At 40.1% G+C, this 24,417-nt stretch overlaps 1 protein-coding gene, 2 long non-coding RNA genes and 2 other non-coding genes across 5 annotated transcripts; 3 read left to right on the top strand and 2 right to left on the bottom strand.

The window, feature by feature from the left end:
• Positions 1-266: 266 nt before the first annotated feature.
• Positions 267-5,275, bottom strand: LOC146681860 (uncharacterized). Its single transcript, XR_014918122.1, has 2 exons — positions 4,885-5,275; positions 267-2,940 (listed from the first exon to the last, which is right to left on the bottom strand). It is a non-coding gene; the product is annotated as an uncharacterized LOC146681860 (long non-coding RNA).
• A 345-nt stretch (positions 5,276-5,620) lies between these two features.
• Positions 5,621-8,184, top strand: LOC146681859 (uncharacterized). Its single transcript, XM_085448583.1, has one exon. It carries the CDS (start codon positions 5,805-5,807, stop codon positions 8,139-8,141), a length of 2,337 nt encoding a protein of 778 aa, XP_085304709.1. The 5' UTR covers positions 5,621-5,804; the 3' UTR covers positions 8,142-8,184.
• A 2,028-nt stretch (positions 8,185-10,212) lies between these two features.
• Positions 10,213-10,331, bottom strand: LOC146681858 (5S ribosomal RNA). Its single transcript, XR_014918429.1, has one exon. It is a non-coding gene; the product is annotated as a 5S ribosomal RNA (ribosomal RNA).
• A 1,232-nt stretch (positions 10,332-11,563) lies between these two features.
• On the top strand, positions 11,564-11,682 carry LOC146681857 (5S ribosomal RNA). Its single transcript, XR_014918339.1, has one exon. It is a non-coding gene; the product is annotated as a 5S ribosomal RNA (ribosomal RNA).
• A 3,822-nt stretch (positions 11,683-15,504) lies between these two features.
• Positions 15,505-23,275, top strand: LOC146681856 (uncharacterized). Its single transcript, XR_014918027.1, has 3 exons — positions 15,505-17,799; positions 22,027-22,084; positions 22,279-23,275. It is a non-coding gene; the product is annotated as an uncharacterized LOC146681856 (long non-coding RNA).
• Positions 23,276-24,417: the final 1,142 nt, after the last annotated feature.

Genomic DNA, 24,417 nt, shown 5'->3' with positions numbered 1-24,417 from the left:
TACTTTTTACATGTAATATTGATTCATTAGATTGACTACATGTATTAGACCTAACTTGCTGACAGCAAATTTAAACGACCGTAATAATTTATTTTCAGCGTCTGAAATATTTATTTAGTTTGTTTTTTGTTTTCTTTTTGGCTCCTGATATTAGTCAACTACTATTTGTCAATGTTGAACTAATAATGAATCTAAGAACAGCTATTTGTCACGGTTGTCCAGCGTCAACCGTGGGGATGTGAGGAAGGAGGAGCCAGGCACGGAGCTCTGAATGCAAGCAGTGCGTTTATTTACAGTGAATGGAAAATAACAATAAATCCGCAGTGCGTTCCCGACTCCCGTGAAATGTCCTCTTCCCAGTGCTAGTGTTCCTTGTCTCCGCTCCTCAGTGTCTGAGCACCCCGTGCTCGCTGCCCTCTCGTCTCCACGCTTCTCCTGGGGAGATAACAAACAGGCAGCCGTAAGACACATACAATGCGGCAGACTATCCGTACTGACTGGCCGAGAGACTAACGTGAAGTCACGCAATGATCCAGCGTCAGAGAGAGCGCCACCGCATTCTTAAGTAGCTCCTCCGACAAGGCTTGATCAGCTGTGTGATGGTCTTCAGGTGTGGCCAACCACCTGGCAGGGCCACACCCACCAGGCCTGAAGGTGCCTGTAAACAGGTGCTCTCAGAAACGCCGGCATCCACACACACACACACACACACACACACACACACACACACACACACACACACACACACACACACCTGCAAGCAGGGAGAAGGAGGGACAGCACACCAAAAACACACATGTCCATAACTGCTGGGTCGTTTAGACTCCTGAGCTGTGCACGAGGGGTCGAACACCCACTGGAAGGCCGGGCACTCGTTTTCAACCGTAATATACCTGATGTGCTCAGGTAACCTGTAGCGCCATGAAACCTCTGTCACACCAGAGCGCATAAAAAATGATGCTTTAAGAGACTGATGGGATCGGGCAGCAGGGAAAACATCCACAAAATGCTACTTTCAGTTTTTAAGTAGAGTCATTACATGCTTGTTAAAAGCAAACTCTCATATAGTTTTTAATGTGCTTCTTTCATTACAATGACTAGATAAAGAATGTGGCACTGTCTCTATTTAACACTGGCTACCCCAAAATGTTTCCAAACCTTCAACCGTAACTTTCACTGAGAGATTTTTAGATACGGTTATTGAAGCTGTGGGGTTAATTTTTTAAGTAACACGAGACGAGAGGCAGCAGCATACACACAGAGCATCAGTGATAGAAAGCTAGGCTAACATAGGGTAGCTACCTGTTCAAGGAGAAACATGTATAGGCCCATCTCAAGTGCCAGTGAACATCTAAATGATTCAGGGAAGACTTTGGAGAAAGTGCTGTGGGGAGATGAAACGAAATTCCAATTATGTGGCTTTAACTGACCTTTTGAAATAGGAGTGTGATGCAAAAAATAGCATCCCCGCAGTCAAGCAGAGAGATGGAAACATTATGATGTGGGCTACAGGACGACTTAGTCGGGGTTCCAAACAGTCAGGAAATGTGACATCGTCAGACTGCAGGCCACGGATTGGCTTGTCAGTCGCGGCACTCAATGAGTCATGAGACGGTGTCTTTCACTAAAATCAAAACTGCAGTTTTTTTAAAACCCTGCAACAAGGCAAATAGCTGCACAACACCGTGGTTTCCAAGTGTGACAAAAAGCCACAGATACATCATCGCTGCGACGTCTTCCTTTGTTGTGGCATTCGTGTTGCTCATAAATGACAACATGGACATCGGGCCGCTTTGCTGTAATGACCCCACGCACATTAGGTGGTACTTGATTGTAATGGAAAATGAGTCACAGCAAGCTGATCTGAGTATGTACTAATGGAGAAGTGCTATAAGATCACGGAGTGGTCTAGTCAGTCTCCAGACATCAGTACTGTAGAAAATCTGTGGAGGGAGCTGAAGTTTCAACTTTCCAAGTGGCAGTCAAGAAACTTACAGGATTTAGAGAGTTTCTGTAAGGAGCAGAGGGTTAATGTTTGTGTGTCCTCACTGTAAAGACTGCAGGTTACTGGAGCGTGTCGTGTCATGTTTCCTGTTGCTCTGAGGTGCATCCAACAAATACACAAATCATTTACCACTAATAATAACACCTCCCCCACTTAAGTGTGTTCAACAGGAAGCTAAAGACTGGTGCTGTTAAAGTGTTCAAAAAACAGCAGGAGCTCGGTGTGAGGCCACAGTGGGCCAAAAAACACAAGATGACCTCCAGCAAGGACAAAATGTATCTGGACGTCTCTGTGAGCATCTGTCTCACTGTGTAAGTGTAGCACAGTGTCTGTGTGTGCATGGCTGGGCAAGAGAAACAGCACAACTGAAAGCCAGCACTCAGACGAGGACCCGGTGCATCGTCTGTCTCATCTCAGCCAGTTTACTTACAAACTCTTTAAGTTTGAATTTTAAAGCCAACAATGTGCACAGGGCAGTGATATTTAAAATGAAGGTAAACTATTCCAATCTCTGCAGCCCCAATTGTGTATCACACACACACTAAGTTCTCCTCCTGCCTTCAGCCCAACCGTTGAGCGCGATGACAAATAGAGCCGCAGAATTTTGCTGCTGTGTAATTAAATTGAGACGTGGGGTCAAAATTCCCACCTAGATTGAGTGAGATGAAATAGAAATCGGCTCTCCTCTAACTGACTTTATAGAAATAATTACATCAGCTGCATTTATAACTGTTATTAAATAACAGCAGCACACGAGAACTAAAGTGTAATCCCAGCACATTTCGCTTCGCTTGCACTGATTCTTTAGAGATGACGACCGTGGTGGGTAATTAAGGGCAAACAATATACAAGTGGCGTGAAAAATGGAGGCTGCATTACCTTTCCAAAGCTTCCTTTCCCGATGGCCCGCAGTATCTGGAAGTGGTCAAAGTTTACTGTGGAGAAAATGAGAAGCAGTTAGTGAGAACGTGTCAGTTTGAGCTGAGCTATAAAACAGGGAACATGACATGTACAGCACTGTGCAAAAGTCTTGAGCCATCCCTCATTTGCTTCCAGGGATCCGGACTTCCCTGTAATCTTTAAAGTGGTATTAAGGAATAGCTCTCCAGGCTTTTTAAAGTGTTTCTGATTTTTAATCCAGGGCTTGTATTTGACCACTTTTTGTCTGTTAAGACCCTTCACACTAATCTCTGAAACATTCAAACATAAACAGACACCTAAGTCACGGAAAGGACCACAAAACTTAACAAAGAACCAATTTTAAATTGTATCTGTACACATTTACTTGCAGCCTATTGCAAAAAAACAAAACCCCACATCATTTGTTCTCACTTCTTTAGTTGAAGAATGCAGTTAATAACACCGTTAACACAGACTGACCTGGCAAAACACGAAAAAATAAGGGGGTGGTTCAAGACTTTTGATCGGTACTGTATGACAAATGCAAATGTGCACTTCACAATGTATCACTGCACTTCGGCAGTACTGTGCAGATTAAATGTTTTTTCCTTCCCGATGCATGTGAAAGGTTAAGACTTACATCTCCAAATGTACTGGAACTGATTTGAACCAGAGGACTCAGCCACACTGTTACTATGTACTGCATAAACACGTTTACCGATGAAGGTAAAGCAGACGCTGTCCTGACTGTGTGGCTAAATTTTGTGCTGAAAGCATCAAATCAATTGAATATGATTAACTTGCTATGAGAGGTTTTTACTCCAAGTGTGACTTTTTCTGGCTTCATACACCTTTCAGGGTCAAATTCAAGCACTTTGTAAGCATGTTTAATGTCCATTTTCAACATTTTCCAGCACATTACCATAAAAAGGATGCATATTTCACTTCGCATCACCTGAGTAAGACCACGTGAAAGGCCAAATTAATAAGTCTTCTCATCAGATATTGATGCTTCTTTCTTATGTGACACAAAAAACAGGAGGAGACAGATCTTTGCTTGTGTTGTTTTTTAAGTTCATTCATTCAAAACTAACTGTAAGACGCTTAACTACATTGCAGTCTGTGTTATTGTTGTAGACCTAATTATCACCTTTAAAGTGTTTGTGCTAATAACATCATGTAGAGTAAGACAGGCATAGAGAACAGCACTGACTGGGAGAGGCTTTGAACACATGACATACTCAGATCAATTCAACACTTTAGACTTTAAAAATGCACAAGCGTCTTTCAAAAACCCATTTATTTAATCTATCATCATTGATATTATTATGTACAGTTAGAATGTACTGTTCATCTCCCTTAAATAAACAGGCAGCCTTAAAGTGTGAAATAGTCACTTGTCTACTGTCTCAGTGGCTGATAGTGCCCCACAGGCCTCAATGTCAGCTCGAAGCCATTATGTTTCAATTGTTTAATGATAAACAGATTTTGAATGAAAGCCAGGAAACTTCGCTAGCACAAAAAGTGCCTATTCTTTCTTCCCATATGGTTCAGTCATATTACCGTCATTTCCCCCTAAGCTGTTCCCAAAGACACCAGGTTAATACTTGAAAAGGCTGCAGCGATACACAAAAATATCATCAATATTCTGTTTACTTGGTGACAACGTCGCTTTTAGCCTTCAATCAGAAAGCCTGACGTTGGCTAGTTAAGCATCGGGCTAACGTTTAACGCTTTCACTTGAGGGAAGTAACTCGTATTACTGCTACTGCTGTGTAATCTTGGTTCAATTCACAGCATATTCTACAAGTTACCCTGCAATAACTAACTGTTAGAATAGCGCCACCGTATTGTATCGCACTGAGTGCACTTCAATCCTTTATCCCGCGAGTTTGCTAGCTAGCAAAATAATAATACCAATTTTAAACAAATAACATGTGTAACGTACACACTCGAGAAAATTATTTACTAGTACTTACGCAAACTCCCCCGTTGTGAAAACGTACAAATCCTTCTTGTATTTTTCGTTTTCCAGCAAACACTCATTAAAACGGCCTCCAGGCACATTAGCGCACTCACCCCCGACTGATCAGGGAGGGGGTGGGGGGTCACACATTGAAACAGACTAACGTGCAGAGGTACAGCCCAGGCAGACAAATGTTGCTTTTAGACTTTGCGACTCGTTTTATTTCTCTATCTGATAAGAAAACTATTCAATCAGATAGTTCTTTGTGGTGAATGAAATACGGTTACAGTTTCAAGAAGTTTTAAGCACCAAATCCGAAATCCAAGCACTGCAATATTAAAATCCAATTCAATTTCTTGTTTGCTCCGAAATCTACGACATGACTATATACAGAAAAGCTTGACATGGTATGCAAAAAAAAATTCCGAAGACAATACAAATACAAATACATGAACAAAAAATGTTTTAACTGTCAGTTATGTCATTTTAAAATTTTCCAAAACTAACATTTTCTTTGATTGACTGATATTAAATTGATTAGGGTCAAGTTTAATGTGAACAATATTACACAAACAAGCACGTGTGTGCGCATGCGCACATATTAGAATCCCTTCGATCGCTTCTCATATGTGCGCATGCGCACATATTAGAATCCCTTCGCTTGCTTCTCATATGTGCGCATGCGCACATATTAGAATCGCTTCGATCGCTTGTGACGTGGTAACTTTGCTTTGATCCTTTCTGACGTCATAACTTTGCTTTGATCCAAAACCTATAAATAGAAGCGCTCACCTGTTACTTTATGCTTAACGGACGTTGACCTGCAGCAACTAAAACCCTTTTGAGAAGCTTTGAGAGCAATTTACGAGAGAAACCAAAACAAGTTCAGTTTTGTTTCTCACCAATTCACAGCGCAAACAGACACATTACACCATGTCAGCCAACCCAGCCTTCGGCTCAGATGAGCTTGGAATATCTAAAGGGACCATTTTGGGAGATCACCACATGGTGGAGGCTTTCCTTGGAGAAGGAAGCTTTGGTGTTGTAACCAGATGTCGCGATACAAAAAACAACAAAACTGTTGCTGTTAAAGTCAACAAGAGCGACCCTGAAATTCTGCTCCAGGCAAAACTGGAAATTTTCATCCTGGAGCAGCTACGACGCTTGGATCCAGACAGGTGCAACATCGTCGAATGGAACGGCTATTTCCTCGATGGAGAGCGCATTTGCCTGAATTTCGAACTCCTCGACCAAAGCCTGTCAGACTACATAGGGGACCGGAATAACCGAGGTCTCCCAATGAGAGAAATCAGGCCAATTTTGCATCAGCTTGCAAATGCTCTATTCCACCTGGGTTCTGTGGGAATAGTGCATGCTGACCTCAAACCTGTCAACATCATGGTTGTGAACCGCAGTGAGTCTCAAGTCAAAGTCAAACTTATAGACTTTGGCATCGCATGTAACACCTCTGCAGTGATTCCTGGTGACTGTGTGGGGACAATTGGTTATTGTGCACCTGAGATTATGCTTGGCACTCCATATGATGAAGCAATTGACATGTGGTCTCTAGGGCTGGTAGCTGTGGAGCTTGCTACAGGGGTGCCTCTCTATCCTGGGGAAGACGATTATGACGTTTTGAAATTCATAATTGAAACCCAGGGTCAGCTACCAGATCATCTCCTAGAGTCTGGCTTGTACACTGACAGCTATTTCATCGAGGATAACCACAAGGAACAGCGCTGGACATTTAAGACCCCAGAACAATTTCAATACGAGACAGATTATCGATCCAAAGAAACTCGATCGATAAAACTTAAGTGTCTCGATGACCTCGAACAACTGCTGAAGGTTAGGCGAGGACCGGAAAATGGCCAAACATTATTTGTAAGGCTAATCAAAGAAATGTTGGCCTTGGATGCAAATCAGCGCATAACACCCTCGGAGGTTCTGAAGCATCCCTTTTTCCACCCTGGCCTCTCAAGGACAACCCCCTGCACTGACATGAATAGTACAGGGGGAGAACTCCTTGTGCTCTCTCAGCAGCCTTCAAGCTGGAAAAGTCATGGATCGCAAAAATTCAGCTGCAGTTTCCAAAACTCAGTTGAATTTCCTCAAAAAGGAGACATCAACACCTCAGCCAACCCATCTGCCTCTGAAGATGATCTTCAAATAACGGAAGGGACCATTTTAGGAGATCACCACGTGGTAGAGGCCTTCCTTGGAGAAGGAGGCTTTGGTTTGGTAACCAGATGTCGCGATACAAAAAACAACAAAACCGTTGCTATTAAAGTCAACAAGAGCGACCCTGAAATTCTGCTCCAGGCAAAACTGGAAATTTTCATCCTGGAGCAGCTACGACGCTTGGATCCAGACAGGTGCAACATTGTGGAATGGAACGACTATTTCCTCGATGGACAGCGCATTTGCTTGAATTTCGAACTCCTCGACCAAAGCCTGTGGGACTACATTGGGGACCGGAATAACCGAGGTCTCCCAATGAGAGAACTCAGGCCAATTTTGCATCAGCTTGCAAATGCTCTGTTCCACCTGGGTTCTGTGGGAATAGTGCATGCTGACCTCAAACCTGGAAACATCATGGTTGTGAACCACAGTGAGTCTCCCGTCAAAGTCAAACTCATAGACTTTGGCCTCGCATGTCCTGCTTCTGCAGTGATTCCTGGTGACCGTGTGGGGACAATTGGTTATTGTGCACCTGAGGTTATGCTTGGCATTCCATACCACGAAGCAATCGACATGTGGTCTCTGGGGCTGGTAGCTGTGGAGCTTGCTACAGGGGTGCCTCTCTATCCTGGGGAAGACGATTATGATGTTTTAAAATTCATAATTGAAACCCAGGGTCAGCTACCAGATCATCTCCTAGAGTCTGGCTTGTACACTGACTGCTACTTCATCGAGGATAACTACAACAAACAGCGCTGGACATTTAAGACCCAAGAACAATTTCAATACGAGACACATTATCGATCAAAGGAAACTCGATATATAAAACTTAAGTGTCTCGATGACCTCGAAAAACTGCTGAAAGTTAGGCGAGGACCGGAAAATGGCCAAACATTATTTGTAAGGCTAATCAAAGAAATGTTGGCCTTGGATGCAAATCTGCGCATAACACCCTCGGAGGTTCTGAAGCATCCCTTTTTCCACCCTGGCCTCTCAAGGAGAACCCCCTGCACTGACATGAATAGTACAGGGGGACAAAACCTTGTGTTCTCTCAGCAGCAATCATCGTTTGGGTGGCCAGAATTCTAGGGGAGCTAGAAATTCTTGTGGAAAAAAAGCCCAAAACAATAACATCAACAAAAACAACCAATGAATGTGGTCTTAAACTTGGGCACAATTTGGCTTGAAATCCATCAACTAATCTCTCAATATTCAAAGCGGAGCAGCAGACAACTTACCATCACATCAGTCCTTCAATCAGACCTACAACAAACGTCTTCAGTCTCTCACCCCAACCGGTCGCAGCAGATGGCCGCCCCGACCTGAGCCTGGTTCTGCCGGAGGTTTCTTCCTGTAAAAAGGGAGTTTTTCCTTCCCACTGTCGCCAAAGTGCTTGCTCATAGGGGGTCATATGATTGTTGGGTTCTCTGTATGTATTATTGTAGGGTCTACCTTACAATAATACATACAGCCTTGAAGTGACTGGTGATGTGATTTGCTGCTGAATCAATTGGGAGCTAATTGGAAATCTGGATATTAATTAAATAAACCTGCTTTGAGCATCAATTAATTGTTGTTTGAAATTCTTTATAAATATATAAATATAGTGCCACTCTTCTACTGTTTAAATTGCAACTGTTTAAAACTGACTAATTTATTCATACACTTGAGCATAAACACACGCACAGTAAATGGCCTGTATTTGTACAGCGCTTTACTTAGTGCCCAAGGACCCCAAAGAGCTTTACACTACATTCAGTCATTCACACATTCACACACACATTCACACACTGGTAATGGCAGCTACATTGTAGCCACAGCTGCCCTGGGGCGCACTGACAGAACATTGCAGAACCTTCAGCACCTCGTATGAAAAATATTTGACTGTGTGTATGCTTTTAGCGCTGTTTGGATTTGAGAAAATCTAAAATAAATTGAAATTTTTTTTTAGAAGTTGTTTTATAAATTTCAGTGGTATATTATGCATACAATAGGACATCTATTTAGATTTACATCTTCCACAGAAAAAACTCCACATTACTGAAACTTAGTATACTGGACTTTGTTGTTGTCCCACACAGGTTCAATTTCGAGTGGTAGATGGCTCAGTGCTCAGTCAACCAAGATTTTATGATAGTGGGCACAATGAGATAGATAAGCTGCTTGTAAACAGTACTTTTATGCTCTCTTTTTCCATTTGGATAAGAAAGAAAGAACCAGGAAACAAAGGCAAACAAATAATCTCTGCCTTTATCCCAGATTCACATTATAGGAACAGCTGCTCAATGACCACTGTAGTCTTTGCTTACTGCACTTTTATCTACATCTATGCAAAGTGATCCACTACACCTACTTTTACAGTTAAATCCTTTTATGAGCACTCATGCCATTTTAATCTGAGTTTCTACTCAAATACAATCAGTAAAGAAAAACACAGTCTGTGACGTTTGTTTTGAAGGAAAAGGTATTCCCTGCAAATGTTTATCTGTGTGAGACTATTCAGAAAACAGTAATTTTCAGCTACTGTATAGCTCTGTGTAAATAATCATTCTGTACATTCGATAATCTTTAATCCTACAACTGTTTACAACTTGCATAGTTCCCATTTCTGTATAGCTGTATATCCCAGATTCTGTAAAGTTATTTATTTCATATTCTGTATACTTTTTCATATTTATATCCTGTTCATATCCTGTACATAGCTTGTACTCACTACAGCCTGTACATACTTATAGTTATAGAATATTCACAACATACCGTGTACATTATAACATACCATAATAGACCCATTTCTGTAATATACTCACATATCTATATTATTGCTAATATATATTGTAATATATCTATATCACTAAAGAACTTCTGGATGGATGCAAACTGCATTTCGTTGCCCTGTACCTGTGCATGTGCAATGACAATAAAGTTGAATTCTATTCTATTCTATTCTATTTTGTTTTATAGGTGAGACACTTGGCCTCTTTTTTCCTTGTTCTACGTTTGTCTTTTGTCCGATTACTCTGGAACACAAGATGGAAAACTGATATTCTCATGTTAAAAATATAGAAAAAGGATTTTATCACCCATAAATGTTAACTTCTCATGCCTCTTAGCACAAGCAGGAGCAGAAGCGCCCTCTGCAGTTTGTGTGTGGAAGTGCAAAAGCTTACAGCACCTGGTATTCCCAGGCGGTCTCCCATCCAAGTACTGACCAGGCCCGACCCTGCTTAGCTTCCGAGATCAGACGAGATCGGGCGTGTTCAGGGTGGTATGGCCGTAAGCGAAAGCAAAGCTGTGAAAAAGACCTTTTATTGGTGGCAAATGTCTCACAGTTTGATCTATATTATTGTGCTAAACTTCATATGTTACAGCGACAACATGCAAACCTTCGTTATTACAGTTTTTTCTGATTGCTTAAGCACATTTTTTGTAACTATTGGCTAATTTTGCAAAACTCTTCACACAAATAAGAAAACCTGTCACCCAATCATCAAAACATTGTAGTTCTCTTGCAAAAGCAAACACAGCTAGACTAACTCTTCACACCTTCGTAAAAGTGGTGTTTCCGTATCAAACAGTACACACAAGCCATCATCTACTAAGCACACAACTAACCGATTCTCATTTCAAGATGTCCTTATGGTGCTTGCTACAGTGTAGCGGCTCGAGTTAGGCTGGACCCGTTGGCCAGCTACCCTCAGGGTCATTCCACGGTTGATTACATGGTCCACTATTGTAGCTCTGATGTCATCAGTAATTCTGTTTCTTACTCTTCCTACCCTTCCTCTCCCCCCTCCTCATCTTCCTCTTGCTCCTCCTTGTCCTTGTCGTCCTCTTCATCCTACTTCTTCACCTCCACGTCCTCTTCCTCGGCCTCCTCTACTTCTCACTCTTTCTGCTCCCTCCATTGTACTCCGCACACACAGCTTACCTGTATTATAGTGCTTAGGCTGATTGCAAAGTGAACGAATTATCTAAAAAAGTTTTCACATGTGAAAGTGTGCCAGACAGTTGGCAAGTTAGTGTTAATGATAGCCATACATGTGTATACTTTTGCTAGGAGTGTGTTGGAAATTTGGTAATTGAGTGTTGTGCAGTGAATTGTGCCTACAGTTTTGCAGTGTGTGTTACAACATTGCAAACTGAGTGCAAAGCAGTTTTTGTGCTTTTAGTTTTGCAAACTCAGTGAGTGGTTTTGCTATAAGTCTGAATAGTTTTAGAGATTGTGCTACAGGAATCACAGTTAGGGTTTAAGCATTCAGAAAAAACTGTAACTGCAGCTTCAAATTGAGCTGCAAAAATGCTTTTCCCGCAGTAACATCACGATAAGAAGACATGTTCGTTGATTACAGCACAGTGTTAAAGTGACAGAGAGCACACGGTGTGTTGGGTCGATTTGGAAGTCCAACATTTTTGTCGTTTGGACATTTTAACTTAAATATAGAAAACAAAAACGTAAGCGTGTATGTGTCATTACAGCATGTATAAAAACGCCGTTTCTGAGCTGGCCTTTCGCTTGCGGCCATACCACCCTGAACGCGCCCGATCTCGTCTGATCTCGGAAGCTAAGCAGGGTCGGGCCTGGTCAGTACTTGGATGGGAGACCGCCTGGGAATACCAGGTGCTGTAAGTTTTTGCACTTCCACACACAAACTGCAGAGGGCGCTACTGTTTAGTAAGAAACTTCATGACCTCTCTTCTAATTTTTTGCTTGTGTACCGTTAAAAAATTAAAACAACAATCATCTCTGCAGCTTATTGGAGACACCTTTGTGATTCTGTTGTAGAGCAGAGCAGAGGCAGACATTTGATACACCCGGGGCTTAGCCCTAAAGGGTAGTATGCATCTGGGACTTGGGGGGTGGGGGGGAAGAAATGACTGAAAGATTAATTGGCTCTGTTTTGAGTTCATATTCATATAGGGAAAAATATATCACATGTGCAGGACACCTTAAAGTAGTTTTTTAATTAAGCAGCAAGGCAGAACAAAGTCGGGGCTGTATCAAGACACGAGGACTAAACCCCAATTCAACCAGACCCAGAACTGATCCGGAATTAAAACAGGACTACAACAGTTCAGAAGCAGGACTACTTAGGATTTAACCAAGACAGAACCAGAATCAGAGCTAGATGATAGTAGCACTAAAAATCATCATAGACCTGCACTACACTTATTTTTTAATTCTACCAAAGTCCACTATTTAGATTGAGAAAAGTTTAGATAATTATTTAACCTTGTTGTGCAAACAAGCCTGCAAAACTTAATAAATATAGAATTTGAAAAATAACAAACCTAAAAAGAAACACTAGGTACGAGATACATGAGGACCTATGATACGCTGATACTTTTGGTAAACAACCATTTGACTAACATGTGTGTCTCACCTGCTCTTGTTCATCTGTTCTGTCCTCTCTCTCTCCCTCTTTGTGCTGACAATCAAACCAAACACCAACATCATCAAATATACAGTTGAAACCAGATATTTACAAACTCTTCAGATAAAAACAAAAACACTTTTTTAATTGTAACATCAAATCAGACTAAATGTTTATTTTTTATGTTGATAAATATAAAAAACATATTTGTTAACTTTAAGAGTAAAGAGAGAAACTGTCTGTATTTCTTAATTGTAAATGGCACCAAATTGTATTCAAATTGAGCCACACTTATGGAGCTCCACAATTCTTTTCCAGGTGTTTTGGTTGATATCTCTTGATGTTCCCATGTCACAGAAACAGGCTCTGTGTTTTGCCTTATATGCATCCACAGGTGTGCCACCAACCTATCAGAAGCTTCTTCAGCTCAGAATGGAATCGTCTGGAGTTTTCTTATTAATTAACAATAAACTTAGTGTATATGTGCTCCTAAATTTGGTGAAAGTGATAAAAAAGAGACAGCTCTCTCTCTTTAACTAATTCAAAATATATTTCAATATTTATTTATGCAAAACAAAACAAGTTTACTCTAAATTGATGTTGTACAGTAAAAAAATGTTCTTGTGTTTTCCATAAAGTGTATGTAAATATCTGGTTTCAACTGTGAATATACTGCTGTGTATTGAAATTCCTTTTGTTTTGCATAGAAATATACTGAACAACATCCAAAGCATAATATATAAAATAACATCTACCAGAGTTTTTCTTTGAAAGAAGCTCCTTATGTCCAGTCTTGTATATCAGTGCATAACTGAAACCGATTTATTTAGCCGTGGAGGGAAACAACTGAAAATATGAAATAAACACACATGTAAGCTGAGACTCTCTAAAGAAACAGCATTGTTGTTGTTCGGCTTTTCATTTCACCTTTTGTTGATTCACTTGAAGAGCAAGTAACGTAATATGGGTCAAGTGATCAGTTTGATATCAATCTTTTGTGATACACCGTCATATTTACATTATTTGTACAGTACGAATGATTTCCTTTGGAACCTGGTCAAACTTCAGTTCTCTGTCTGCCTCGCTGCGCTTCTCCAACAGCGCACTCGCAGGCAGCAGCTGCCCCGCCCCCTCGCTCAGTGCCTGAGCTGGGATCATACCAATATTAAGGGGAAAAGTTCACAGCAAATGTCTTTAGTGGCAGGAAGGATCGATTCTTCACCAATAGTGAATGACTTTTTAGCCTTAGCAATACGGTTAGCCACCAAGTATGATGCTCTCAGTGCACTTGTATTTGTTGTTGTGGAGGCCCTCAGTAATGGCTTCTGTCCCTGTTGTTCCTGCTTTTTTCTTTTAAACTAGTCCAAAGGCTTGTTTTTTAATGTCTCCAAGTGACGAAGCAGTTTTGAAGGCTTCATTGCCTCATTGGAGAGCTGGTCTCCACATATATTATGCAGAGCGGGCTTGGTGCATGGGAATCACTTGTTGCAATATATCCACTTGTTGTCTGTTAAATGCAGCTTTCTTTTTCTTAGTTGTCATAGACTCTTCTTCTGTCTCCTCACTGGGCCTTTTTTCCTTTGCAAAGAAACCCTCCAAAGACATCTGTTTTTTACTAATTTTGCTAGTTTGTGGGTTTAATATTAACTAATGTATCTTGACATGCGTCAAGAGTCAGTCATAGACTGAAGTAACTGAGAGAATTCAGTCTTTTTCCAAATAAAACACTGTTCAGAGTCGGATAATAAATAAAACGGAAATAATGTAAGTTATTTATTTTTTCTGTGCGGTACGAGCTTCAACTCTCTTGACCCGGTACCAAACGACTCAAGGCCTGGTACCGGTCCGTGGCCCGGGGGTTGGGGACCGCTGCTATAGACTACAGTGTACGCTCTACACCTACTTACTGGTTTTTGTTGCACCAGTCTGCATCTCCCAATTACTTTGTGTGTTTCGCTTACAGCTCCGCACCACCCAGGCGGCAAAAAATGTGCATGTTCTTTGTGATCTCGTAACCAATGCCCTCTGCCGTCAAAGTCGAGAATTAGTTAATGGGCATCATGTGACTAGTGGAAGCCAGATCCTTTTATTTAGCAAAATTGGGGTTATTAGTTAAATGTTATTGTTGAGGGGCACAGACAGCACATGTACACAGATTAAAAAATAGTAATGCCTCAAGAACAGGGCTCTTGGGACGTCCAAGAGGAAAGGGGCAAATGCTCAAGCCCCCTCCGTTATGGCAAAAACGTTTAGACGTTTAGAAAAGTCTTAGAAATGAATCGCATGCCAAAATGAAAACAAAAAAATTGGATGACATTAAAAACAAAAGAAACAAGAGACAGGGCGCTGAATAAGAACTTGTCAGCTTGTGAGTCTTGTAACTGGTGATGCTACAAATGTTAAAAAATAAATATATAAAAACCAACAAACACCAAAAAGTGACTTTTATTATATGCTTATTCTGTGATCAGATAAAAAATATTTTATTAGAAGCAAGCTGGATCTAAGAGATTATTTCTACACAGCATCCTACAGTCAGTACAATTAATATGTCGGTATTGGTGGGATGAATATAAAATTCCCTCATCAGAAGGAAATAATAGTTTTGTGTTATTTCATGTAACGTGTGAAGAAATAGAGGTTGATCACATGTTAAAAAATGTATATACTTATCGCTAAGACAGACTCAAATAAAAACTTATAATGAAGAAGACGTTTCCAGCGACGTTTAGTTAGAGCTGATGATAAATGTTGCTCTTTTGTTATCTCAGAAATGTAAATTTGTGGGTACAGAAGTAGAGCGCATGGGGATTTTTCCTATAGTTGCATTATTGGATTCAAAGGTCATTTCATCACCATAATAGTGCACAGGTAACTTTCCTTCACATTTGACCACAACTATTCTGTTAGTGAGAAGTGTGCCTTTATACTGACACTTGGGTTTCCTGGCTCCATTGTTCTTTAGGTCACATCTAACAATGCGAAACTTTGCTACACTCTTTGTCGTGCCATTCGTCTGATCATATCTTCCTTGACCGTTACAAATGGCTTTGACCTGTTTGTAATCACAGAGGATGAATGTGTTAACATCCTTACATTTGTTTCGATCAGCATATATTTTCTTTTTTTTCATTTCTGTATCACATTTTTTCACGCTCATCTTGGCATCTACATGCTGTCGTCTAAACTTTTCATAATTTGTTTCATTCAGTCGCTTCTCAATTCGGTTGGGTTGAAGATTGGCTGGTTTTGAGAGTCCAGTAACAAAGGGCAGCACAAGCAGCAAACAGGTAAACATGATCCTCATTGTTTCCTGGAGAGAGAAAAACAGGAACATTTTCCAGATCAAGAATTTAATGCAACAAAAGCGTCATCACTGTAGTGGCAGAAGTAAGTATTTGATCCCCTGCTGAATTTGTAAATTTGTTCCCTTATAAAGAAATAAACAGTCTCTATTTTTTGTGGATGTTTTATTTTACTGGAGAGAGACAAGAACACCAACAGAAAAAAAAACACAATACATGATTTCTTTTCACTGATTTGCATATAATTGAGTGAAGTAAGTTTTTGATCCTCGACAACCCAACAAGAGTTCTGGTTCCCACAGACTGGATTACAGTCAATCAATCAGTCCATTACAGATACTCCCAATCTCAGTTTATTATGTGTATAAAGCACACCTGTCCACAGTACCAAATTCTTCCATTCCAACTCCATCTCCACCACCATGGGAAAGATTGAAGAAGTGTAAAAGGATTAGTTACTGAGGTCTACTCGGGCAAGGGACCTCAGGGACAAGAAAAGTCATGGTCAAGACCAAAGACCTCTTATCTTGCTCCATGTAATATCTTGGCTCATGGGGTGAGGATAATCATGAGAAAGGTGTTGGATCAGCCCAAAACTACAGGCCAGTCTTAAGTTTGCCAGTAAACATCTAAATGATTGAGAGAAGGTTTGGGGGGAAATGCTGTGGTCATTTGAAATCAAAAACTCTGTGGCATGAACTGAGCCCACTGTGTTTGGAGGAAGAGAAATGCTGAGTGTAACCCACAGAACACCATCCCCACTGTCAAGCACAGAAGTGGAAACATTATACTGTGGGGCGCCTCGCCACATTGAGGCGGCCAGTAGATGGAGCCATGTACTGCAAAATCTTGGACAAGAACCACTTTCTCTCAGGCAGAAGACTGAAGATGTGTCATCGATGGGTCTTCCAGCATGACAATGGCCTAAAACATACCACTGATGCATACTTTAGGTGTGGCTAAAGAAGAAGCACAAGGACATGGAGTGGAGCTAAGGCAGTCTCCAAACCTCAGTCCTGAAGAAAATCTGTGGAGGGAGCTGAAGCTTAAAGTTACCAAACAGCAGCAAAGAAATCTAAAGAATTTAGAGAGTTTGTGGAAGGAGGAGTGGAAAAAAATCCCTCCTGAGATGTGAGCAAACCCAGTGACCAACTACAAGAAACATATTACCGCAGTGCTAGGCAATAAAGGTTTCTCCACCAAGTACTAAGTTGTGTTTGAGATCAAATACTTACTTCACTCAGTGACATATAAATCAATTCATTTATTTTAGCAAATACATTTTTTATTCAATTTTGGTTGATATTCTGTCTCATTACATCAAAATGAAAATACTTAAAAAAATTAGAGACTGATTATTTAATATAAGTGAACAAACTTACAAACTCAGCAGGGGATCAAATGATTATTTCCCCCCAGATAATAGCTTCTTTTTATGACCAGCTTTTTTCTTTTTTGTCTTTTTGAAAAGCTGCTGGCCAACAAAGTTTTATTCATAGATGTTTTTTGCATTAGATAAATTTGCAAACTGAACTCCACGCTTCCAGAACCTCTCAGTTTCTTTGGCAGAGTTTACTTTTCATTTTTAATGGCTTGTTGTTTTTTTTATTGACTTATATAGAAACCCACACAAGTTTAACTTTAAAAACAACTTATGTAACAAAAAAATGAACCAACTTAATGGATCAACATAAATAAAAGGATAATTTCAGTGTTTTTCATCTATTCTTTATGGAGTTTTTCCAAAACATTTTCAAACGTTCAGATCTGTCTTTTATTTTCTTGTTTTAACATTATACATGGTGAACTAAAAACCCTGGAACATGGTTTGAAACATTGAAGGCAGCATGTTTCGCTTTTTGGCAGCTTTTATTTTGAAACTGCAACACTAAGCAGTACTTCTCCACACCTGTGGTGCACGCGCTGCGCAGACCCCGTCGGGCATGCGCGGCAGAGGAGGGGGCTGACTTGAGCAGAAAGCGCGGAGAGACAAGTCGAAAGGAAAAGACAGACGATCTCTGATAAAGCAAAGCAGACAGAAAGAATTTACCTGAGCTCTCTGCTGGACAGGTAATTACCGCAGTTTGGTTTAATATTTTGTTTTAAACAGTGTAACTACGAAGCGAACATAAATACAGGTGATATATTTTCATACAGTTATGTTCCAGTCGGGTTAATGTTTGTGTGTCCTCACCGTAAAGACTGCAGGTTATTGGAAAGTGCCTGAAAATATGTCTGCAAAGCACCCCTCAGTTGAAATATTAATTTTGGCGCGTCTACGTCGCCATTTACGGTTCAATGTGTGGCCGTAAGCAAGGAATTCCTGGTGCTTGAGGGTCATCTAGTAAACGCCAACCATCATTTAAAAATAACCAAAAACAGCTGTCGTTACTTTAATGTAGTCTTTTAAATCATTAAATGATAAAATAAAGAAAATCAAAATCAATATAACAGCTTCAAAAAATTCAACATCTAAACCAGTCATTTTTTTCTTCAGTAAATATTTTGAAACTTATCAGAGGCACTGGAGGACATGTTGAACAATAATATTGTGTACGTTTTTTAGAGTATTACTGGATATTTTTAAAACAGGCAATTTTAATCATTTACTTACATATGGTAGATATGGTAAACAAGTGAAAATGAACAACAAATTAAGTAATTTAAATAAATTTGATGATTTTTGAGTCTCAGTTGATGAGTTCATGAGGTGTATCTAAAGGCAACTTCTCTACTTGCATCCACACATTGAACCTTACAGAGGGAAACGGTCATTGCACTCAGTCATGACAACATTCTTGTTAAATGTAATTATTATATTAGAAAGTTATGAAACTTTTAAGCAAACTTTTCCAAATGAGGACACTTACCGTATTTTTTGCTTTACTGATCAGTGGTTGGTTGATTAACCTGCAGGAGTTCAGGCACGAGTCAGTCGTCTGGAACAGCAGGTGGTGAAGATGTCTTCAGTAAATGAAATGCTCTAAAGGGGAATTAAAATTGAACATTATTTGAACATAAATAAAAAAAGATAGGCCTCTGCCTGTGCATGCACATTTCTTATTCACGATATTCATGGTCACAGAACCCAGATGATGCATGTTTTAAAGCCCATATCTGGTTAGTGAATGTGAGTATAAGTGTGGCAGGAGATCGAGTTATTCAAAATAAGCCTGTTGTCTATAAAAGATTTTAAATATACAAATAAAAAGTTCTTACCAAACGAGGAGTCAAGATGAGCAGAGACCAGGTCTAGTGCAGCTCAGCTGTTGTTAAATTCTACCTGAGCAGGTTGGAGCTCATTTGTGTCACAGACAAGTAAAACTTTGGGGGCTTCAGCTTTTAAACATTTCAGCAGCCCCACCTTAAATTAACTAGCATCAGTGTCTACATCACCAGCCCACCAGTTAGCACTGCTCTGTTTGTGGTTCAGAACATGCTGCAAACATGATGTGAGGACCAGTGACCACAGCTGCAGATGCAGGTAGTCTCTCATAGCTCGCGTTACAACAATTGCAGCTATTTTTTTTTTTCAATTCAATAAACCACATGTTTTAAAAATAAGTAAATAAAAAAATATTGACATTTGTGAAAAAAGTGCAGAAACTGCCTTTTGGCTTAGTTTTTGTTAAGGCAAGGCAATGCAAGGCAAGGCAAGTTTATTTGTATAGCACAATTCAACAACAAGGTGATTCAAAGTGCTTTACAGAGACATTAGAAACAAGAACAAATAAAAAGCATGATTTAAAATTGATTAAAACAAGCAAATAAACTAACTAACTAATTAACAAACAAACAAAACAGTATATAAAATCAAAACAGTATATAAAATCAGAACAGTAGATAAAATCAGTAGTTAAATGTAAGTTTTGAAATTTAAGCTTAAAGTGTGGATTTGGTGCTTTATTCAAATGCAGCTGAGAACAGGTGAGTCTTCAACCTGGATTTAAATAAACTGAGTGTTTCAGCTGATCTGAGGCTTTCTGGGAGTTTGTTCCAGATATAAGGAGCATAAAAGCTGAATGCAGCTTCTCCGTGTCTGGTTCTGACTCTGGGAACTGATAAAAGACCGGATCCAGATGACCTGAGGGATCTGGAAGGTTCATACTGGGTCAGGAGGTCATTGATGTATTTTGGTCCTAAACCATTCAGAGCTTTATAGGCCAGCATCAGAACTTTAAAGTCTATCCTCTGACGGACAGGCAGCCAGTGTAAGGACCTCAGAGCTGGACTGATGTGGTCCACTTTTTTGGTCTTAGTGAGGACTCGAGCAGCAGAGTTCTGAATGAGCTGTAGTTGTCTGACTGATTTTTTTAGGTAGACCTGTAAAGATGCTGTTACAGTAATCAAGCCTACTAAAGATGAATGCATGGACTAGTTTTTCCAGGTCCTGTTGAGACATCAGATCTTTTATCCTTGATATATTCTTGAGGTGATAGTAAGCTGACTTTGTTATTGTCTTAATGTGTTTTTCTAAGTTTAGGTCTGCATCCATCACTACACCCAGATTTCTCGCCTGGTTTGTGGTTTTTAGATGTATAGATTGAAGTTCTCTGGTGACCTGTAATCGTTTTTCTTTGGCGCCAAAGACTATTACCTCAGTTTTGTTTAGCTGGAGAAAATTGTGGCACAACCAGTCATTGATTTCCTCAATGCATTTACCAAGAGCCTGTACAGGGCCTCGGTCTCCTGGTGACATTGTGATATATATTTGTGTGTCATCTGCATAGCTGGGATAGTTTATTTTGTTGTTGTTTATAATCTGTGCCAGTGGGAGCATGTAGATGTTAAACAGAAGGGGTCCCAAGATGGAACCTTGGGGAACTCCACATGTGATACTTGTCTGCTCAGATGTGAAGTTACCTATTGATACAAAGTATTTCCTGTTTTCTACGTATGTTTTGAACCAGTTTAGTACAGTTCCTGAAAGACCTGCCCAGTTCTCCAGTCGTTTGAGTAATATGTTGTGGTCAACTGTATCAAATGCTGCACTGAGATCCAGTAAAACTAGGACTGACATTTTTCCACTGTCTGTATTCAGACATATGTCATTAAACACTTTGGTCAGAGCGGTTTCAGTGCTGTGGTTCTGTCTAAAACCTGACTGGAAGGCATCGTAGAAATTATTCTGTTTTAAGAAGTAACTGAGCTGTTGAGAAACTGCTTTTTCAATGATCTTACTTAAAAACGGGAGATTTGAGATCGGCCTGTAGTTGTTCATTTGTGTCTTGTCAAGATTGTCCTTTTTCAGTATAGGTTTGATTACAGCAGTTTTTAGTGATTCTGGAAACACACCTGATAATAAAGAAAAGTTGACGATCTGTAACAGGTCTGACTCTAAAGTCTTTGAGACCTTTTTGAAAAAACTTGTTGGCAGGACATCTAAACAGCAGGAGGAGGAGTTCAGTTTACCTAAGATGTCCTCCAGGTCTTTGCTGTTAATAGGTTGAAACTGTTTCATGGTGTTTAAACAGTTTTTTGGTGGACACAGTACATATCCTGGATCTGCTGTTGATGTACCAATTGCTTGTCTAATTTTTTGGATTTTTTCAGTGAAGAATTTGGCAAAGTCATTGCAGGCCATGGTCGAATGAAGTTCAGCTGCCACTGACACAGGAGGGTTTGTTAGCCTGTCAACTGTAGAAAATAAGACCCGAGCATTATGGCTGTTTTTAGTGATGATGTCAGAGAAGTAGGACCTCCTTGCATTCCTCAGTTGTAAATTATAATTGTGAAGTTTCTCTTTATAAATGTCATAATGAACCTGGAGGTTTGTTTTTCTCCATCTGCGCTCAGCTTTCCTACACTCTCTTTTTTCTTTTTTCACCAGTGTGGAGTTTCTCCATGGAGACTTTTTCCTTCCAGAGATAACCTTCACCTTAATGGGAGCAATAGTGTCCATTACATTTAACATGTTAGCATTGAAGCTATTGACGCGCTCATTGACTGAACCTTTGGACAGGTCAGGTGTTAATGGGAAGACCTGGTTAAAAATTGCACTACTGTGTTCAGTTATACACCGTTTTGTGATCACTGTTGTTGATATATTTGTGTGGGCTGAGATTTTACTTTCAAAGAAAACACAGTAATGATCAGACAGGCCCACATCAGACACAGTAACCTTTGAAATGCTCAGGCCTTAAGTAAATAATGGCACGGTGTAATATATCACGTGTTGTTATTCCCCTGATGTTGTATACACCTAATTTTAAAGTGGGCACTAAGACTCTATTGTAGAGTCTGACAGCAGCTGGAAAGATATCATCTGAAATTTCTCCTCGCACACTGTTGTTGCAGCAGCGTGTCACTGTAGGAGCTGCTCAGTGCTGCTAGGATGACCTGCATGTGGTGGGAGGTGGGTTTTTGTTTTATTTTTAATATCCTGTCCTATCTGCCAGCTTTTGCAATCAGAATTGTGACCTGAATGCATTGTGGTGCAGAACACATTTTGCTTTTGCAAGATCAGCTACTTAGAATCTCTATAGGCTCCTCTTGTTCATGTGACTATGTTATCTGTTTATTTATTCATTTCTATTTGTGTTATTTCAGTTATTACACTGGTATAGTATGACTATGTCACCTGCAGCCTCCAGCAGTACCAGTTACCTGAGACCACACATCTCAGCGACGTGTGCGTGCCCATCCCAGCAGGGGAAAGAGGGAAGCCCCAGCTGTCCCAGCAGAACACACCATAAAAGATGATTGATGTCACCCCAGAGTCATAGACGGTCTTCAGAAACTCCAAAACAATTGAATCTAGCCTTCTAGGTGTCCATCAGGTGTGATGTCAGAGCCACCAGCCTGCAGCTGTTGTTCATTTACATCTGCCTAATTTATCATTTATCCTCAGCACAATTTTCAGTTCCCTTGCCTGAAACTGGATAACATGTAAAGTCTAAATTCAAACAAAGGTTGGGGAAACCTGCACTGAGCCGAGACAGAAGAAGTCTGAAGTCGAACTCGGATGAGTGACAGAGCGTTCCTGCTACTGAAAACTCTACGTCCAGATGAACAAAATGAACTTTTCGGGGCAGGTCCCCAGATGTTTTCTCTTCTCAGAATCCTCTTCACAGATCGTATCTCTTTTATCTGACATACAGTCATGTGGAAAAGAGTGTTTTCATGGGAATCTATAGAGTACTCTGAAAAACTAAGCACTGTACATGAGTGAGTAGCTTGCAGAGCCACCTTTTAGCAGCAGTAGCGTCACCAAATTGTTTCTATATGACTCTTAGTCTCCATTCGCCTGACGTTTCTTTACATCGTTTTGTCAGTTCATTGAGGTTTGTGGTATTGTTTATGTAAAGCCCTCTTAATTTCCCAGCACTGTTTTTCAGGTTGAGGTGTGGACTGTGACCTGGTCATTGCAACACCTTGATTCTGTTGTAGCTCTGCTGATGTGCTTGGGATCTTTGTCCTGCTGCATTACCAAAACTCAGTTTTGACTGTAGACTACTTGGTATACAAGGGAATTCATGGAAAACTCAATGACTGCAAGGGCCCAGGTTCTGTAGCTGCAAGACAAGCTCAAATCATCACCCCTTCACCACCGTGATATATATATATATATATATATATATATATATATATATATATATATAGATATATAGATATATAGATATATATATATAGATATATATATATATATATAGATATATAGATATATAGATATATATATATAGATATATATATAGAGATAGATATAGAGATATATATATATACAAAAAACTTGAATCTTACAGTGTTTATTTATCGGATAAAATAAGTTAAATGTCACCGTTATTATTGTCCAGCCGGAAACAGGCCAGGGGTGTCCAAATTCAGAGTCTGCGTCCACCTGAGGACCCGGCCTTCGTGGTCTAAGTGGGCTGGGTCCTCCAAAAGCCGGGCAGACCGGAAATGAGCAACTGTGAAATTGGACGGTCTAGCCTTCAGAATTATGTCACGAGGTCTCTCGGTGGAGTGAAACTCAGGTGTCTGCTCCTTGCTATCTAAAATATAACCGGACGCTGGCGTAAATTTTTGACCATCTCACACTTCTGTTTAATCAGTTTTCTGTTTGACGTTTATTCAGCTGTGTGAAAACCCCGGAGGAATCCTCCCGAGGGATTAATAAAGTTTTATTTAATCTAGTCTAATCTAATAACTTTAATCTCAGCCAAACCGATTTACTCACGAACAAATAAAACCCAATAACAAAAACATGTTTCAGTTATTTAAGTGACTTATATATCATGTTTAACCTGAGTAGCGAAAGACCGCGGGGGTTTGAAAACGATGTTCCAGGAGTTTGCTGTTCTCCCCGGCTCAGATATTTGAAGTTTACACAGCTATATTGTCGCCTGAAAATATGTTAAAAGTTTATTTTGTGACCCAGAAAGAGTAATAAGAGTAAAATTAAAACTAAGTAGCTGCAGTAGTAGTATCCATTGTTGGAAACTGGAATTGGCTGGGCCAATCTGGGATATGGTTTTTCAATTTTGTTGTCCGGGTGGAAAATCGGGAGAAATTGGGGAGAATGGTGGCTCCGGGAGACTTTTGGTAGCGGCACTGAAATTCGGAATTCTCCCGGAAAAATCGGGAGGGTTGGCATATATGCATGTGAATCAACATTGCGGTTATTGTTGACAGCAGGCCTAAAATTTTATGATATTGGATCATGAAACTGTCCTCAGATATTAAATGTAA

Source organism: Copadichromis virginalis, linkage group LG23 (genome assembly GCF_057382275.1).
Source record: "Copadichromis virginalis isolate Kocher_CV1m ecotype Utaka linkage group LG23, C_Virginalis_male_GT1.1, whole genome shotgun sequence".
In the NCBI taxonomy this organism is placed as follows: domain Eukaryota; kingdom Metazoa; phylum Chordata; class Actinopteri; order Cichliformes; family Cichlidae; genus Copadichromis; species Copadichromis virginalis.
This window is presented reverse-complemented; position numbering and strand designations above follow the sequence as displayed.